Here is a 19,486-nt window from a genome sequence, read left to right on the forward strand (position 1 = left end):
AATAAAACTTCAGACGACATTAGTGGATAGAGAACAAACAACAAAAATGAATCACCATCTTTAGTTAAAAAAAAAAAAAAAAACACTTTTTGAAATAATTTCCCATAAAACACCACGTTTTAGACACCCACGTGTCCCGCAACCAAATAAATGTAGTAGTGTGGCTCACTTTCAACTAGTTACTCCGCACAGATGCTGAAAACGAAAGCCTCGCACATTTTTTACAGGCCACCTTATCTATTTCTGGAATTTTAAATGTTGACTGGTAAAGCATAATGTATATCAGCTACTTATTTTTGTCCAAATACTTTGAATTCTTCATCCATCTGCCTTTATAGTGATAGCAACCTCCAGGTTATCTTGTTACAAACAATCACATTATTGACTTGACAACTAAGTTTTTTACATATTCCCCCACAAACCAAATCACTTTGCGCAAAACGACAGCTTATTTTTTTCAAACATGAACACGCGAAACTTCCACAAGCTGCCAGTTGTCACGCCAAATCAGACGAATTGCTCGTGGCATCTAGTCGTGCACAACATGAGTTAACTTTAGCAGTGAGAAAGACAGCCCTACCTTAGTGCCTAAGTTTTTTTGAAAAAAGAACAGAATTTTCAGATCAACCACATACCTAAGGTTTCATGCATGCAACAATATATAGCTAACCCTTTCAGCACTAAAGCGCAGCACGTGCGTGTGCGTGTGAAATGAGATTCATCATTGAATATCATAGCGCCCAAGGGAGCTCTTACCATGACGAAACAATTGATTGAATGTAGGCATCGCTATTTCCTTTGTCCTTTCCCCCTATTTTTAAGGGCTCAGTTTAAAGATGTTAAACAGAAGGGCATGGGGGTGACACATCTGTTTCAGAGAGACTAAATTATATGGTGAAAAGGAATTGTACGAGGTGAACACGTACCATAAATGAAGTTAAAAAAAAAAAAAGACGGGATTTCACGAAAATGACAGCACAGGAATGAAATTCATCAGATATTTCTAACTCAGTTTAGAAACTAAGCAAATTAAAAAAAATGGGAAAAGATTGTTGGGTAACAAAATGATTACCTAACAAATGAAACTATCTTTATCGTACCAGCATGGGGTACAAATACTGAAATAGTATGTCATTAAGTAAAAAAGATAAACCCTTAATGATGCATTTGATAAACCTTCAATTCAGCGATAAGATGAATACTTGTACTGATAAACATCGTTATCTTCCCTTCAATACCACCCACAACTTACCTAAACAGCTCACACACATAAGGATGAGAAAAAACATAAGAAATTACTTACAGAAACTTGCATGTCATAATGAACAAAACGAGGCAAACAACTGAACAAGAAGGCTCCCAAAGCTATTTGCTTTCAGGCATTTGGTTAAAAAATTTCTGAATTAAAATTTAAATACACAATATCACCTTTGGATCAACAATTAATCGGTAGTTCCAAAAGTTAAAAGTTTTGCAAAGAAAATATCTAGCACGGGTCTGCTTGCAGAAATTTGCTGTCCGCGCATGAAAAGATTTATACTCAAATTCAAGTAATTTCTTTCCATGTAATAAGAAATCTTAAGATATAATGGAAATTTAGAGCGGTCTGAGTAATTAAGCATTAGTAATATATTGTTCTATGAATGAACCACATATATGAAAAAGTAGCAAACAAGGATAAAGAGAAATCCTTAAAAAATAAAACTACAGACATATAAATGATTGCATTTGTATGTTGACTCCATGTACAAGAACGATTATTGAAAACCATGGAAGGCAAGATTTAAACACTAAAGTTTGACTGAATAAGGCACTAACATCAGTAGAAATCCCCAACCCATCAGTTTTCATTGGCATCTGATGGATGTATCTTATCCAAATGGATTGGTTGAACCTTAGGATAGTTATTTTGATCTGATCCATAAGAAATACATACATGTACTTACATTGTCCAAAGATACTTGAGGTTGTAGTAACATCCAAAAGGCATGAGTAGTGAGTACATTTACATCTATACCCATATGAAGATAAAGCTTTTAAAAGCCAAGCAGCTTACTTTTGTCCATTGCAACTGAAGCTGGCTCGAGCTTTTGGACCAAGAATCTCCACTGCGGTAGCCCATACATCTTCTCAAGAAGCTCCATCTTTTATCATATAAAATCCCTAAATTTCAAGAGAAAATCAGAGTAACAGGTTTTCGATTTTAGATAGCACTTGGTTTTCAGGAGGGCGTACAAGTTCCAATCTACAAGTCAAGAAAATCTAATATAGAAATCAAATAAAAACTTGCAACATAATTTAACAGGAGAAAGGGCCAGTAAAATCGATGATAGGATGACGGTATTCAGAAACGTTAACCAATTATTGCAGATTCTTCATTCTTCGCAATATCTCAGTATAAAAGCTGTAAAATAAATAATTGACAACATTTCTGGTATAAAAACCAGAAAAACCCATATTTCTCTCTGTTCACTGTAAATTATATCCCACTCTCTCTCCCTAGAAAAAGCATGCATACAATTCAATGCACGATACCCTGATAAAATATGCCATCACGTGATCCTCAAATGAGAAAAAGAAAATTTGTAAATAAACTCTATTTGTCAACCAAATCTCACACGAGCATCCAACAACTCTTCTCAGCCACTGAGTACCAAACTACCAATTGCCTTTCTTCCTGCGCATTTTAAGCACCTGATTGTTGTAACAGACAAAGGAACAAAGTGATTGCGGTTCATGACAACTTGTTATAGAAGTTGTTTCACAGTTTTTTTGCAATCAAAGCTACATTTCTAGGAGATAAAACAGGATTAAATATAGGCAGCATAACTGCTTTAAGCAAGTCGCCTTGCTCCTGAAGGAATAATAATCTATCAAGCAGCAGAACAGTTTCCAAAACAGGTCCCAGAGCAGCCCGAAGAGTCCAGTAAGGCCCAATGAGTGCCTGCAGGGTAAATAGTTCATAGCAGATTATGAAAATCTTTATGCCATCCACATCTCAGCCATATACGTTAAAAAAATAACAGTTAAACTTGTGTAAGCCGAAACTCCGAGAGAATTCTAAGTCTGGGTATGGATGGCTGGTGTCAGACATAGATGCATAACATACTTCCGAACATATCTATATCCATATATCAACATACAACCGGAAAAAATGGTAAGTTTGCTTTGCAATAACTTCAAGAGACTATCCAATCTTTTGGAAAGATACTAGTCCACATCATTCAAAACATGAAAGGCAATTCAGAAGGAATATAGAAGTCCTAGCACTCAACTCCAAAACTGGGGTGAAACACAAAATACTGCCCCATAACAACTGCATTTCACCAAACATAGGATTACATAAAATTCAACTCCAACCTCACCGAGAATCAAATAAATTTAACATGAAAAACCAAGAAATTGTTGACATGAACTCACTTTCTAACCACCACACTAACAAACTCGATGTGGTAATTTTCCATTTTTCACGTCTAGAAATACACAGCCATTAGTATCCATCAAGGAGCGATGAGATCAGGAATGATTTATAAAGCGGAATCAACTAACAAATTGATTTTCCTGGATAGTGGTAATTGTAAAACAGATGGAATGTGAAAATAGAGAAAACAAACTCACAGAAAATTGTTCAGCTTCCTTCCACAAGTCAGAGAAGTCAATATCGTGAAAATTGCTATGACCAAGCCGACTTAATCCAGAATGGCAAAACTTCACAAACATTGAATACCTATAAACACTGTCAGTTTCTTCACTAGCATAATTCAGGTATGAAGATCCTTCACCAACTAAGGCATCAATAGCTCCGATTGAACCTGCAAATGAACCGTCAGTAAAAGAAATAGAGAATCGCTACGCTTTCTTCTGTCAGTCCTTATAGAGATTCAAAAATACCAGTATCAGACTCTAAGATCCTGCGATGATGTTGGCGGCGCAAAGCTTTGCCTTGACGCCCTATTGCAGGGCTTTGGATCATAATTTCTGGATAGTATCGTAGAAGTACCTTCAAAGTTCAACAAGGTGTGAGTCTTCGTAAAACTAACTACTTTGGTAGAAAAAGAATGACACATAAAAAGAAAAATCATTGGTCGGCGGAAGACATTACAGAAGTAGATATATCCTTATTTCACTAATTCACTTGGACTACAGTAAAGTAACTAGGTGCCGTCTCAAATACCATCTGAAAGGCAGCACGAAAAGAATGAAGCTCAAAATTATGAAGGCCGGCAGTTTCTCCCAGGCTTTTCCATCTATCTGCACTCTATTTATTTCAAGGCAATGTGTCAGCAAAAAAAATTGCATGGAGACCTAGTAGTTGACACTAACCAAAACACAATCAACAGAAATTAATCACACAATTTCATAAGAGAAAGGCAGCATAATCAGCACGAACATAACATTGAATATCAAAGTTGCAAGAAAAGTGAGTGAATGGCACTGCACAATACCAGTTGATCTAGCACCATACAACAATAAATCAATGCACAGCCATCAGAAAACCATATAAATAAATTGAGATACAGTTTGTACTATAAATTCTTAGCTGAAACAATAAATGCAGAATGCAAAAGTTGAGGTTTGTGGTCCACATCCAAATATCTACACACGAAGGCAAAACTAAAATTGCACACAAACCTGACAAGCAAGGTCACGGGCACTTTTCCCAAGAAGTAAACTTGCAGAGTTAGCACCCTTGCTCATTGGAAAACCACTTTCAAAATAAGCTTCATGGATCCCTTTTTCAGATAACAAGTTATAACAGCAACCAATGCTAACCACCGCTTTGACCTCTTCGCATTCGACGAAAGTCCTAAGTAAAAGATGGTCAGTAGTTACACCCAGCAGACATAAAGCAAGATATATAGATTACAGCAAGCTATGGAATACAATAAAGAAAATATAACAGAGTCACGTAGGCTCAAATAGTATGAAGGAACTATCATCATGACTCGACACAACACCATAGAAACTAAGATTCCCGAAAAATGCATAACTTGTAAAATTTATTGATTAAAAATGGAACAAATTAATAACTGACACGTATATTTTATGTTGACAACGAACGTGTGCTTCAATCATTCTACATGGTTTACAATTCATTATATATCTGAAAAGTTAGGGACTCCTTAAGCATGTAGAAAATTCCAACTTATGATATTTTATGACAAAACCAATAGAGGCATTAGAATAATACAGGCTCCATAAAGATAGTGACTAACACCGTAATTTTAATTGAGGTATTGGCATTGAGACCTACCCGCTGTCTAACAAATTTAAATTGATATTTGCATGCAAGTATTTACCATATAAAATGATCATTAAGCGAGGCAAATTGCTGCAAACACCAGTTATTAGTAAAACATTAAAAAATGTGATGGGTACCTAAGCATTGTCACTGAAAGGTCTCCACAAGCATGGAGTCCAGCCAGAATCAACGAAGATTTCTCATTAGTGCATGAAAGAGAGGCAATTTCACTGCCAGCACTTCCTTTCTGAGATTTTTCTTCGATACTTATGTCCAAAATATTAGACTTTTCAGAATCATTTGCCTTTGATAAGCTGCTGATATTTTTCAACATGTCTGGAGTCAGTACTCGGCATGTGACTGTTTTTGGCATGGTCAAAACTCTTTGCACTGGACTAACAGAAGAATTGACAATCTATTAGCCCAAATACAAGATAATACTTATAAATGATTATGCAGGATTTGAACTAGCAAATACAAAAATTCATTAAAAAATAATAATAAATAAATAAATATGATTAGCCGGAGCATATAATTCAGATGCAAGTAACCCAACAAAACAGTAAAAACTCTAAACCATCAGAATAATGGGGCATTATTCACAGAAGGAACCCCCCATTTTTATCTGACTTAGGAGAAGCAAACACATTATTATATATAGATTATTATGCTCATCAATCCAATTTAAAACAACCCCAAATATTAAAATTGTAAACATGATTCTGAAAACAAAAGGTGAGAACGAAACTGAAATTGGAAATGGGATGAACGTCAGGAAAGAGGATCAAATGAGATGCCCAAGAGAGACCACATTAATGGTTTCCAATTTATACAAGTGTACAGATGTCAAAATCATGAAATGCCATCATAGTGAAATTACAAATCAAACTAGGAGAACGCATACCTACCATTATTTGTTTGGATTCCGGAATAAAGTTTCAGAATGACAAAAATCTTCTCCACAAGAGAACACAAACTCTTATTTTATTTTATTTTTAAAGACAAATAAATAATTCCAATCAGAGAACTGGTCAATATAAATCAGATTCCAAAATGAATATCATGTGTACAAGAAACAAATTCAATGAAAAGGGTGCATCCCCAAAACATACTCGTGATCATAGACATGTGTGCACAAAAACATAACCAATGAAAACACTCAGATACATACATATGCACATCACAATACAAACACATGCGCATCTAGACAGGAAGGAAGAACGGTGAGAGAACAGCGATCCTCATATATTAGTGCTATGCACTATCACAGTTTCCTTACAGATCAAAGATCTATAAATCTTAAGCCAGATCAGGGAAAAAATATCATCCCATTACCCGACTTGAATCTAATGGTACCATTACCCAAGTTCATGAAACACAGATCAGATTATCACTACTGGTTTGAAGACAGAAAAATAATTGAACAGGAAGCTAGTAAGTGACCAGGAAACGAGTTTATGAAGGTGGTTACAATTTGTCAAGATATCAGAAAAATGATCATAATGATTTTGGTTTCATACCAAGATTTCCGCATCTTAGCTGCATAATATTTCTTGATACGTTTGGCACGTGCATCAGTAATGCCTCCATGATGGGAGGAAGCATCAATGGCTACTACAGAAAGCTCATTTTCGAAACAAAGAACTTGAGAAAGATACCCCTGAAAAATCAAATTTAATGGAATCATTAAGTCCAAAAAAAAGAATCTAATTTTGTATCATACATGAGATCCAAGAAAGCTTGTATATACTATACAATCATTTACCACATAATAACACTTTGCAACAAATCCATGACTGCACAGAGTAATTTTAATTCGCAGTCTGCAAAAACTACTATTATTTTGTACAGGGTAGGATTATCGGGAGCAACATAAAGCAACTGAAATCATACCTGACCAGATCCAACATCCACAACTGTGTCGGCCCCAACACTTTTAGCAATCAAGCCAATAACAGAAGCTAGTGATTCTATCTGGATCAACGAGTACCAAAGATAACAGAATTAGGATTCCTGCCCACATACTAAACAAAGGCCGGAGTCCAGACGTGACATTGAAGTCCAAGGTTAAATGACTTAAAATAAAAGTTATTTGATGTGGACCATGCATAAGCTTCCACAAGATGAAACTGTATTCTAAAGATGGCCAACTATATAACAAAATTAGTATTACATCTATCAAAACTAATGTAGAACCTCACTAGCATAGTGTCATCCATCAAGGATCAACAAGATTACCAGGACCATCCATTAGCAGCATCATTCATCTAGCAATAATGAGACTGCCAGCCTACCACCCATAAAACAAAGCTCCAGGTCTTTATCTATACAAATAGCTCATATTGTACTACATAAAAAGATCATGGCAGATCTGGAAATGAAATCCAAACAGATGAAGAACAAAGAAAAGGTAGGATGCAAGCATACTTCATGCTTTTTCTTTCGGTTCATGCCTTGAGATATGACATCATTTAGTGATGCCACATTCAGACCTGGGAATGCCTGCAAAGACAAAGGGATAAATAAATTGACCTGATTTTCTGAATTAAGTTGAAAGTGATATCCAGCTATAAGTTCAAATGGTATTTAAAAGTAGAAGAAATACGAAACTAAATCTGGTCCAAAAATTCCTGAACTGCTTTCACTATAACCTACTGTCATCTGAAGTGTGAGAGTATGAAGTTCTTCTATTGAAAAAGTTCTTAGATAATTAGAATGTTAGATATGACTTCATAAAAACTGCAAGGACAAAATGGACAGCAGACTTGCCAACAACTCACCAACAATATATCAGAAGACATCGCAGTTAAAAGAAATTATTAAAATGCAAAAGGTAGTAAACAAAACATACCTCCTGCAGATCAGCTTGCTCACGAGGAAGAGAAAGCGCTTTTAGAGTGCAAACAAATTCTTTAAGTGAGGCAGGCCAATTATTCTAGCAACAGCAGCAAAAAAAATTGAGAGAAAATTATGAGGACATGATTCTCATGAAGCTTGAGATTCCATCTGTATATCTCCAGCAATAAGCTAGACATGGGGATTGTAAAATATAAAAAAGAGACGAGAGTAGAAACAAGAAAAATAAATGAAGAACTAAGGTTATCGTTCGATTGATGTATTTTCCAATTTGATTTGAAATCCTCTCACAAATCCATCCAAACACAACTTTAAATTTTGACCATACAAGGAAGTCGAGGAATTGGTTGCATTTGAATTAAAATTTGAAGGATTTGAGTGGATTTGATTTCACCAATGCAAACCCATTGATCCAAGCACAACCTAAAGGAATCGTTCAATTAATCCCACCCCATCCAAGCACTAACTACTAAAATGCGGCATGTAAAACTAAGAATGAAATAAAGAACAATAGAAGACACGAAATCAAAATGTAAACAGCTAATCTAATACTTAAAAGACAATGCACATTCATGTACTTCCTGCCTTCTTTATATGCCTCCGAACAGGGGTGGACCGAGAATATAGTACAAATAAGGTAATATGGACCCTGGGATCCTGGACATTGGATGGAGATTAGGGGATGCAAAACCTGTATTGTTAGAAAAATTATGAATAAAAATTATATTTATTTTTCATTAGCAAAAGCGGTTTCCATGCCTCTCTCATCAGCTAGTTCTACCCCTACCAAAGCATATCTGTGCAACCTTTATGGAGAGGACCTAAAGGTGATGATTGTGTGGCTATGTTCAATCAAGTTCGGTTAGAACCATGGTTACGATCAGGTTTGATGAATTACAAAGTAAGTTCATAACTTTGCAGCAACAAAATATAAAAAGTAAATGTGATATACTAGATGGAAAACCATATCTAAAATTGTCAATACACTTTCAAAGTCATAAAGCACACGAATTTAACCTCAAAATGAAAATGTGGATATTAAGAAAGTACCTGCATCACACCAGAAGGAATCTGAAGGAGAAGTCCCACAGGCTCTCTCCGAAGACAATCCATCCACTCTTTGTCGACAGCCTCCCACAGCCTGTCCTATTAGAATTCACTCGAATATCAACAAGTCATTGCAGTAAACACACAATCCAATTCCAAATATTTACATCCGAACTGAAAGAAGAATTACAGTGAAGAAATTGACAACATGAGCATCCAAGAAGAATCTGTAGGGTTCTAGGAAATCTTTGATAGCAACAATCCACTCCAAAGTTTCTCTTGCTGTATTGCACGAGTAGCCGCCGCCGGCCATGGCGGCGGAGCTCTCAAAACTGTTGCTACCTCCACCCACCAAATTCTACTAGGATTCACACTGATGCTATCTCCAAGTCCAGAAGGAACAAGAAGGCGCTTGTTGGGCTGGACCTTGTTTTGGATTGGGCATTATCCAGTTTGGCCCAATTAACTCTTGTAAAGAAATTGTCGAATCACCGCAAAAACTGACACGTGGCTTTGCGGTGACAAATAGGTGTTGAAATTTATATTAAATTAGTAAACATATGCACACCATGCGTGCATATAAATTAAATTTTTATTTAAAATATATAGTTTTATATTTGTGTGTCACAAACTTTTATATGAAATATAATAAAATTTAAATAATTTATATTTAATGTTATGTTTTTTATTATTAATTTATTATTATTTATTTTGTTTTAAAAAATTATGATAATTATGAGATAAGAGTATTTTGGAAACAAAAAATAAGTATGACATAACCTACTAAAAATAGTTACTTTATTTTTTAAAACCAAAGTAGTTATTATCTATAACTCAAATTTAATAATATAGAAGAGAGGAAGTAAATGATTATTACATATAAATATTAAAGGAAAAATATAAATAATTGCAGAAGACAAATAATTATCCAGCTGGGCTATTTGCTTATACTAACATTTATTATCCATTAAAGGCATATTAATAATTCATGGGCTTCAATTAGCCAACATCTGGTCAAAACGCAGAAAGCAACTATTAATCCAGTCATGTCAGCCAAACCCACAAATAATTTTAGGCTCCACCTGATAAAGGCTCGGCCTTGAAAGTAGAGAAAGAGCTTGGATGATGTTAGCCAAACCCACAAATAATAACATCTCATCTCTCGACAAAGCAAAACTAGAGGTTTTGAAATTCGGATATGTGTAAAAACCTAAATTTATTTGGTTTGATTTCGGGTTATATATGTCAAAACCAAATTGATCGAAAAAATAATAAGAGATAAACTAAATGTTTCTTGTGTAAATTCAATTCTCACATTCACATCTTTATTCAATTTATAATTGGGTTTATAAATATTATTAATTAATTAATTTTCATGTCTACTAAACTTTCATTAATTAATGGTAAAAAAAATACAGGAAAAATTAAACTGGCATAAAATGAATGAAAAGGAAAGAACAGCGGAGCAGTAGAGGTGGCAGTTTTGCGAATAATATTGCTTCCCAAATAACTATATTATATTATAATTAAAAAAATAAAAATAAAAAGGACTGAACAATGGAAGAAGAAACAAAATAAAAGAGTACAAATGTACAACAACAAATACAACAGGGAAAGCGCGCAGTGCATGCCGTGTTACGTTGCATTCCCAAAAGTGTAGCTCACCAAAACCCAATCGCAAAGGAGGCGCGTACGAATACAACACGGCGGACCCGATCGTAACTTTTCGAAAAGCTAAAGTATCAGAGATTCCATTCAGCTTTTTAAACAAAAAAAAAAAAAAAAAATAGAGTGAACCATATATGTTCTTTGGTTATGTACATTAGAAATTGCAGCAGTAATTTGTGAAAACTTGTTGTGAAGAGGAACAAACAAAACCCACATTGAAATGTAAAGAGACAACTTGCTAAAATCATTGTTAACTGGGCGGAAAAGTGTTAAGAGGTTAAATGTTACCCGGGGAAATGTACTGTCTCAAGTTCGATCGGTACGGTTCTTGCAGAGATGACGCTGAGTTCTGTTTCCACCGCCATTAATGCCGCCTTCTTTCTTCTGTTGCGTGTAGAACAGAGGAAACCCAAAAACAACAGATTTCGAAGAGCCTAGAAGTGAGCAAACTGGTACATTAAGAACTGGAGCAACACGTAATTTTTCCGAGTACGATCTCTCTATGCCTCGATGCTTGTAGCGGGAGCCACCATTCAAAGAGCTTGGACTGCTAGAACTTCTCTCCAACCCATGAAACACGATTTTCCCGGACGGTTTCATTCGAGGGCTATCCACGGAAACGCCGCTAGCTGGGACGGTAGATTCCGGTGCTTTCCGGGTTGAACTTCGGCCTACTCGTGACGCTGCCGTTGGGTTGTCTGATGACAATGTCTTGTGCTTAACTACTCGAGCTCTGTTGAGGCTTCTGGTGGTTTTATGAGAAGTGCGAGTAGTAGGCCTTGGCTTGTCGGAATCGAGCGAGAGTCTTGGGTGATCATCGTGGTCATGGCCTGATGAAGAAGACGAGAGCGATGGCTGTGACGAAATGGATGCCGACTCGTTATCCATCTCCTTCAGCAATGGAAGGCTCAAGGATGAATCAATGGATGCATTGAGTGATGATCTTGTGCTGCGGTGAAGAAAGTTTTTAAGACCTCTGGCGGAATTTCGATCGCCGTGACTATTAGAGGACAATGGAGAAGACGGAGTTTTGCGATCCTCTTGTTTCCCTTTGCTGCTCTGATACAGTTTTTTCAAGCCGATAAACTCCTTCCATCGAGTCGAACATCTCGGCGCCTTCGGAGAGAACAAATAAGGATCCGTAGACGAAATCTCCTTTGTCCGCTGAAATTTTGGTGCGTCAAGTGACCTGATCTCGGAAGAGACTGGAGCTGGAGCTTGAGCTGATGTTTTTGGCTGGTAGATTGAAGAGAACTGCAAGGGTACCAACTTACCGTTACAGAACAGCTCATCGGCGGAAAGCATCACGACTGGATCTTCAAGCCGAAACTCGAAATCCACGAAGCCTTCGCCGGAGATTCCCGGATCTGAATCTCCCTGCTTCTCCGCATCAGTACTCTCGGATGCCGCTCGAGTTCTCCCAGAAGACTTAGTAACGGCGGTTTCGGAGGCATCTTCTTCTGGAAACTCGCGACTCAATGAGATTCCGGGGCTCAACCATCGGTACACTGGAAACCTAGCCGGAGCACACTCCAGGAAATTCTCCGGCGACATTGCGACGCCGCTATTCACGCAAGCTGCAGACGCCATCTTCGTCAATCATACACCCATTTCCCTGTAAAATGCATCAAGAATTTCAAAGAAATTCAGCAATTAACACTAAAAAAACTGGAGAAAAAACCACTATAACGGAAAATGTCAAACATCACCGAGATTTCTGGCTCGGAGATACCTTGTGAATTGCGTGGGTTTGTTGTTTAGTAGTTAGTATCCTGTAGTACGGAGGGTAGGGTTGCTAGTGTGTGCCTGCCCCAGTTTGCATTATAAATAGCAGCAGTAATACAATGGGGTCCATTTTTACATCCAATAGAAGTTGGACACGTTCGCACATGGTCAAAAGTTCTTGAAAGAAAGTGTGGCGGGAGATGGCTGCTGATACATAGTTCTTAAGCATGCTATTTGAAAAGGGGACTTCAAATGGTATTTTAGGTAAATGTTGTTGCTAAAAGTTGAGATGAAAACAATTTTGAGGACTCATTTGAAATTAGTTTGTACAAATAAAGCTGTCTAAACAGGTTGATAAGACGGATGAAAGTGAAATTAAAAAGGCCATACTGCAATTTGCTAGGAAGCTTTGTTGCAATATGATGGTGTTCAATGTTCAAATCTATATACTAAATATATTTATTATAATAATCACATTCTTAATAATATAATAAGAGACACATTATTAATAAATTTTGTTCGATTTGTTTGATATTTTATAGGCATCAATTTATACCAACTTCGATTTGAAATGGACCAAATCATAATAGGCTTCTCGCTAGTAGGCCTCCAATTCTTGGGCTTACTTTAGTAGAATCGGGTCGTGATACATATTATATGTGTGACTTTCAAGTTTGAAAGTGAAATTTTTCAAAATTTTTAAATTGAAATAAGAGATATAAGATACGATAGAAAGATAAATGTGGAAGATGGAGTCATGTGGTTAAAAATGTATTTTTGAAAGTATAAAGACAATTTCATCAACACTCCAAAATTTTAGAAATGATAATGTAAAATTCTTAATAGAATTGTTGTAAAAGATACACAATTCTTGTATTACTAGAACAAAGTCTTAGAGATAAAAGTAAAATTCGGAATTCAAATAAACAAATAAAAATATGAAAAGTATGGGAAGAATTAAAGAAGTTTTTCTACTAAGCATGTAATTTCTCATCTAAAACAAAAGGATGTATTTATGAATTATGGGCCTGCACTAATTTGGCCCATTCGGCCTATAAATATACCCAATGAAATGAAGAATTAGCATGTTGTAAATGTGCTCCTCCCAATTTTAGGGTTTCACAGTGTTCAAACCAAAAACATTCGTGGATTCCGAATTGAGCTTCGGAAACTTCTGTTGTAATGAGGGCTAAGGTAGGCGCATCCTCTCCGTTTGGTCGTGATCTATGAATCGTGATTAATTAGCATATTTTCATTGAAGTTAATCCCTCATTTCGTCTTGATTGTTTATGCTATATACTTTCCTGTTTGAATATTTGTGTTAATCTGTCACTCCGATGTTTACTTTGACTCATACTGGACGATTATTTATGTGAATTTGTGCTTATGGTTTTCTTCAAAAAATCACGTCTTGGTTTTTTTTTTTTGTGTTCGGTTATGATTTGTCCCGCATATAATAGTTGAAGGGGAAAATTAGATGTATGAGCGCTGCATTTTATTGCCTAATGACGTATTGTGAATGCGCAAATGATTTTTTTTATTTTTGAATGAACAAATGATCTAAATGTAGAATATTTTGATATTGGGGTAGTAGTACTATTAAGACATAAGGGTACTCTCAAGACTTAGTTAATTGGAGTAATATGTAGTTTAATTATTCTCCTGTTTTTCATTGTTTAGGGAGCGAAGCTCTGATTAACGAGATTGGTTATTTGTGTTCACTCTAATGGTTGGATCATTCAGAAGAAATGGTATATGGGAATTTTAGAATATGTTATTTGGCTAGGGAAGCTACTGGTAGTGTTGGGAAATGCTGGAAAAAATTTTTATGAAAAGAAAAACCTGTAGATTATTGATTTTTAGATGGACTTGAAATAGTGAGCGGTTCAGTAAATATCTCTTATGAGGAAAAGAGTGAACATAATAATAATAATAATAATAATAATAATAATAATAATAATAATAATAAAGGAATAAAAATGGGTGGGTTAAATTTCAAATTGAAGATTAGAGGTTAATTTCTAAATCTTTCTAGTATTGCTTTCTTTAAGTTTTAAATTATTTGTAATTGTAATTATTTTAATTATTTGCAATTGTATTCTTTTTTTAAACTATAAATTTATTGAATCAAAATAAAAATTCATATTTCAACATGATCTCACCGCATCATAAATATGAGATAGAAGTTACCCATGAGATGAAGTTACCAATGTTGACATCAACATAAGTCCAACGTCTCGCTATTGAACTTGCTTTTGGGAGCTTTGCTTGTAATGTCAGTTTTAATTTTTTTGATTGGATTTAAAAAGCAATCCTGTTGTTTACGTTTTCTTGAATGCTGACCCTGTCGAGATAATGAAGAACACTCGTCGATAAAGTATAAAACAAAGAAACTTATTTGGATTTTGTTAAATTTGCATTTTTCCCTTATATCTTTGAATTTGAAATTCAATATAATGTGTATATAGTGGAAGAAGAAGCGCATGAGGAGGTTGAAGAGGAAGCGCCGAAAGATGAGACAAAGATCCAAGTAGAGGATAAACATGGGATTGGATGTGCTTCTTTTGCTTAAAGCTCAATTTTCATCATCTGCTGCCCTGGCAACTTTGATGGTTTTGAGGAAGTTTTGTAAAAGGAGTCCATCTTCCTATTCACGGATTCGGATGTCCGTATTTTGTGATATCTTCCTGGAAAATTTGTAGTTCCAACTCTTGTAGTTTTCAGACTTCGAACTCTATTTCATGTGTTAGCTCATTGGAGTGTGTTATTTTTGGTTAACGTAGGTCACCGATGATCATGTTTAATATACTCGGCTTCCATTTCTTTTTGTTAATTATTTTTGTGGTATCTTTTGGTTGTGAGATTTTTAAAGGGTTCGATAATAACTTGAGGTGCTTGCACTTTACATGGTTTACAAGCCTTAGGGCCATGCTTTTCTTGTGTTATCTATTAGAGATGATTCTTATTCTTCTATTTAACCTTTATAATCATGAATTTGAGAAAAGGATCAACAATTATAACACAATATCATCCATATATGGAAAACAAGCAAGCCGTTGTGTATTAATCTTGACCAGTTGCGACTAGGGGTGCAAACGAATCGAATCGAGTCGAATAATGGCAAAATTTTAAGACTCAAATTCGGCTCGATAAGAGTATATTTGAGTTCGAGCTCGATTCGAAATTCGATAATTTCAAATATTTTGGCTCGAATTCGGCTCGAAATGAAGTTTGAGTTCGAGTTTGGCTCGAAATATTCGAACCTATTCGTGAACTATTCGAATATTATGGTTCGAAAAGCTCGAAATATATATATATTTATTATATAATTATATTATATTAATTAAATATTAAGGTTCGCGAACTATTCGTGAACTATCGAACAGTATAATTTCGGCTTGAGCTCGGCTCGAAAAAAAGTTCGAGCATGTTCGAATTCGGCTCGAGTTCGATAAGCTCGAATACGAATCAAATATTTATCGAGCATGTTCGTAAAGCTCACGAACAGGTTCAGTTCGTTTGCACCCCTAGTTGCGACTCAAATGTGATGTCGAACTTTAAATGTACCATGTTAGAAACGTCAAAAAAATTCAAGGAATTTCAAATCTGAATGCTTTATGATTTGATCGCGTGTCTCTCCCAATGAACGATCTATCAAACCTCTCATCAGTCATCGCCATCCTATGCTTTAGTCGTACAAAGAACCGATAAGTGTACAGAACAGTCCATCTGCCACGAGTACTTAAAACGCCTTGATCCCGAATGCTTTGCGAAACCACCATCTTTTCGACCCTATTGTTCATCATATCAGTTTTCATCCCATGTGTATAACCAATCCTTCAAGATCATACTGCATGGTGAGCCTTTCCAACGTATTCCGACTCACGACTCGTTTGACATTCAGTTCCTTCAAAACCGCTCCGGCCAGCTCCTTTTCATCTTCATGGATAATCCCTTCAATCAAAATGGTATAGGTGGTCTCACTAGGAAGGTAACCCTTTCCAATCATCATTTCAACCACCCCAATAGATAAATCTGTTCTTCCACATTTGCACAATCCAAGAACAAGTGTATTGAAATTGTCTACACCGGGGCGGTGTCCATAGTCTTCCATGACTTTAAGCACATCCATGGCAGCAGAAAGCATTCTCTCAATACACAGTCCTCTAATAAGCGAAGAATACGTGTAAGAATCCGGGTTGAAACCACACAAAGTCATTTCGTAAAGCAACTGAAATGCCGGATATGTGTTTCCTTTCCTGCATAAACTCGTGATCACCGTTCTGTAGAAGTCATGAATTGTGGAGTCCTGTTTATTTCTCAAACTCTGTATGATTGAGAATGCTTCTTGAACCATTCCTTCCTTACAAAGCCTGGCTATAGCATTGTATGTACCCTCGTTTGGGCTACAATTTCTGTATGCCATTTCGTCTAGACACTTAACGACAGAATCTACCTTCTTCTCCTTGCAAAGGGAAGAAAGAACAGGGTTGTAACTTGCAGCATTGGGTTGGAACCGGCCATCTCTAAACAACTCGTCCAAAACTTCGAGGGCCTGATCAGTTCGACCATGAAGTGAAAGTGAACCAATCAGTATATTATATGTCACTATAGATGGGGAACAATCATCGCCCACCATCTCTTCAAGAAGCTCATTCGCCTCTTGCCAACATCCCTCATGGCACAAGCTTCTCAACAAGATGTTATAGCTCACAACATTAGGGTAATATCCCTTTCCGGGCAAATCACGAAAAAGCTTCATTGCCTCTTCAACTTTACCTTCTTTGCACAAACCAGTCAATATAACATTATAACTCGCAAGATTCAGATTCCCACCTTTCAAAATAATATCATCCAACAATCTCCTAGCTTCATCAACTCCACTCTCTTTGTATGCAGCCTCAAGCAAGATTGAGTAAGTAAATGCATTAGGGACCAACCCCTTCTGCATCAATCTTTCCACAAACTGCAAACTTTGATGCAAATTTCCGCGCATACAAAGCCCTCTAACAAGAGAATTATAAGTAACTGTATTAGTTGGGTACCCATATTCCTCCATTTTTTCCACTAGCTGCATAGCATGCCCAACACTCCCCCTCTTACACAAATGATCAACCAAACAAGTATAGGAAGCCGCATCCGGAATACTACCGGACCTAACTATCATCTCCATGACTCTAGTAGCTTTTCTTAGCTTATTAAACTTACAAAGATCGTACAAAAGCTGAGTGGCATTTGCAACATCAGGCTTGTGGCCTTTCCCCAACATATACTCCAAATACAGGAATGCATCGTTCAGCCTAATTTCTCTGGTTTTAATGTCACTCCTACCAGACCTCCAATTCGGCAGAGTAAAAACACTATCTTTTGGAGCATTGGCTATCTGGGTTGAAGACAATACTTTAGAATAACCTTTGCTAAGTGGGAAAGACTGAAATTTGGGCGCATGGGCTCGAAACCCAGAAGATTTCCCTCCGTTTTCTGAAGATGGTTTGGCTATAGGAGACGATGAATGCAAGAGAATAGCCATGAAATCAAGATAATCTTTTTATCCAAAAAAATCTTGAATTTGATTGTGGTTCTCTCTCTCATGAGAAGAATATAGCAAATCAAGAAACTGAACAATTCGAGCGATTCAGCTGCAGTATAGATTTAAAGCAAATGCGAATGTAAAATGAGTGGAGTCCTCCAAGTCGTCATGTGCACTCTGTTAATCTTTGAGTGAACTTGTTACAGCCTCCCATTCCATTGTGGATTACATTATTGAATTTTATCTTGAGAGTTGCCAAAGTTGGTTTCTCTCCCATTTATATAAATATTAAAAAAAACTGAAAAAGAAAAGAAAATTAGACATTTCGCCACTTGGCCAAGTGCTGTCCCCATCTCCGGTAAAACTTTGATCTTGTATACCGTTGAAATTATTCAATGTAGAAGGCGATGGCAACCAAATGCTTTGTATTGCTCAATATATAGGCACGAATTTAGGAGTATAATAAGTCAATATGTACTAACACCTTTGAATCGAACACTTGCTTTAGTTTCGGTTTGTGGTGACATAAATACCTTCCTACAACTCATGAATTAAAAATTATGATAATAATGTCTACTCAACAAGAATAAATTAAGCATCAATAAAACTTTTCACATAATCTTTCACAAACTTCTCAGTTAATGCTAATATTATCAACTAATGAGAATGTTTGATAAAAAAGCTAAAATAAAACTTAAATTACGTACAAACCCCAAATTTGAATATTTATATGACCAAAAAACAAATAATAAAAAAATACCTTCAATGAGAAGACATGATTTTCTCATGTAGAATACTTGGAACAAATTATCAGCCTTTTCATATAGCCAGAGATCAGTGTACAAATAAAAATGGACACAAAAATTCTTACGTTTTATGTTAAAAATATTACTTTTTATTATAAAATAGATAAGGTCGATCGTCTCACTATGTGATACTGTTTCACAAGAAAACTACTCATATAACACAAAAACTTCTATATGATAATCCGCCCGGGCATGCTCCACCGGTTGATCTTCACCCGGTGCAGCATTTTCCCTTGATCGGGCACCCGGGCCCACAATGAAATGGGCCAGGGTGCCCAATCAACTTCACCCGATGCATCATAGCATTTGCCTGATAATTTTACGGTTCAATTTTATGAAACGAATATCTAATCTATGAAAATGTATGATTTTTTATATCAAAAGTATTATTTTTCACTATATGTATGAATCAAATCAATCCGTCTCACAACTCACGAGAGATCTGCACATAAATATGTTTTTTTAAATATATCAATTAGTTCAAAACGTAAATTCAAATTCAAACAATTAAAACGTTTTAAACACCTTTACAATTAATACAAAAGCAAGCTTTTTAAACGAGTGTTCAACTCCAGAGATACTATAAATCGAAACAAACTAGTAAAGTTTAAC

At 36.0% G+C, this 19,486-nt stretch overlaps 3 protein-coding genes and 1 long non-coding RNA gene across 12 annotated transcripts; 1 reads left to right on the forward strand and 3 right to left on the reverse strand.

The window, feature by feature from the left end:
- Positions 1 to 147: 147 nt before the first annotated feature.
- On the reverse strand, positions 148 to 9,700 carry LOC140887771 (uncharacterized). Of its 7 annotated transcripts, none has more exons than XR_012152003.1 (14): positions 9,336 to 9,700; positions 9,149 to 9,244; positions 8,094 to 8,177; positions 7,670 to 7,744; positions 7,136 to 7,216; positions 6,763 to 6,902; positions 5,380 to 5,637; positions 4,633 to 4,807; positions 4,175 to 4,258; positions 3,892 to 4,000; positions 3,619 to 3,812; positions 2,057 to 2,944; positions 757 to 868; positions 148 to 588 (listed from the first exon to the last, which is right to left on the reverse strand). XR_012152003.1 is itself a non-coding variant. In XM_073295233.1 (12 exons), exons 1-12 carry the CDS (start codon positions 9,456 to 9,458, stop codon positions 2,762 to 2,764), a joined length of 1,602 nt encoding a protein of 533 aa, XP_073151334.1. In that variant the 5' UTR covers positions 9,459 to 9,700; the 3' UTR covers positions 1,263 to 2,761. The 7 variants fall into 7 exon arrangements, 2 of the variants coding, with proteins under 2 accessions (XP_073151334.1, XP_073151335.1); XR_012152001.1 differs by having other exon boundaries at positions 149 to 529; XR_012152004.1 differs by lacking the exon at positions 757 to 868 and adding an exon at positions 1,177 to 1,252 and having other exon boundaries at positions 149 to 529.
- A 396-nt stretch (positions 9,701 to 10,096) lies between these two features.
- On the reverse strand, positions 10,097 to 12,598 carry LOC140892118 (uncharacterized). Of its 3 annotated transcripts, none has more exons than XM_073300869.1 (3): positions 12,546 to 12,598; positions 11,102 to 12,428; positions 10,097 to 10,879 (listed from the first exon to the last, which is right to left on the reverse strand). In XM_073300869.1, exon 2 carries the CDS (start codon positions 12,401 to 12,403, stop codon positions 11,120 to 11,122), a length of 1,284 nt encoding a protein of 427 aa, XP_073156970.1. In that variant the 5' UTR covers positions 12,404 to 12,428; positions 12,546 to 12,598; the 3' UTR covers positions 10,097 to 10,879; positions 11,102 to 11,119. The 3 variants fall into 3 exon arrangements, with proteins under 3 accessions (XP_073156970.1, XP_073156969.1, XP_073156968.1); XM_073300868.1 differs by having other exon boundaries at positions 10,097 to 10,904; XM_073300867.1 differs by having other exon boundaries at positions 10,099 to 12,428.
- Positions 12,599 to 13,595: 997 nt separating this feature from the next.
- Positions 13,596 to 15,385, forward strand: LOC140892911 (uncharacterized). Its single transcript, XR_012152936.1, has 2 exons — positions 13,596 to 13,732; positions 15,007 to 15,385. It is a non-coding gene; the product is annotated as an uncharacterized lncRNA (long non-coding RNA).
- Positions 15,386 to 16,073: 688 nt separating this feature from the next.
- Positions 16,074 to 18,304, reverse strand: LOC140891990 (uncharacterized). The gene is made up of 2 exons (XM_073300710.1): positions 18,245 to 18,304; positions 16,074 to 18,177 (listed from the first exon to the last, which is right to left on the reverse strand). The coding sequence occupies exon 2, from the start codon at positions 18,066 to 18,068 to the stop codon at positions 16,353 to 16,355; it is 1,716 nt and encodes a 571-aa protein (XP_073156811.1). The 5' UTR covers positions 18,069 to 18,177; positions 18,245 to 18,304; the 3' UTR covers positions 16,074 to 16,352.
- Positions 18,305 to 19,486: the final 1,182 nt, after the last annotated feature.

This window comes from Henckelia pumila, chromosome 3, assembly GCF_033568475.1.
Source record: "Henckelia pumila isolate YLH828 chromosome 3, ASM3356847v2, whole genome shotgun sequence".
Taxonomy (NCBI): domain Eukaryota; kingdom Viridiplantae; phylum Streptophyta; class Magnoliopsida; order Lamiales; family Gesneriaceae; genus Henckelia; species Henckelia pumila.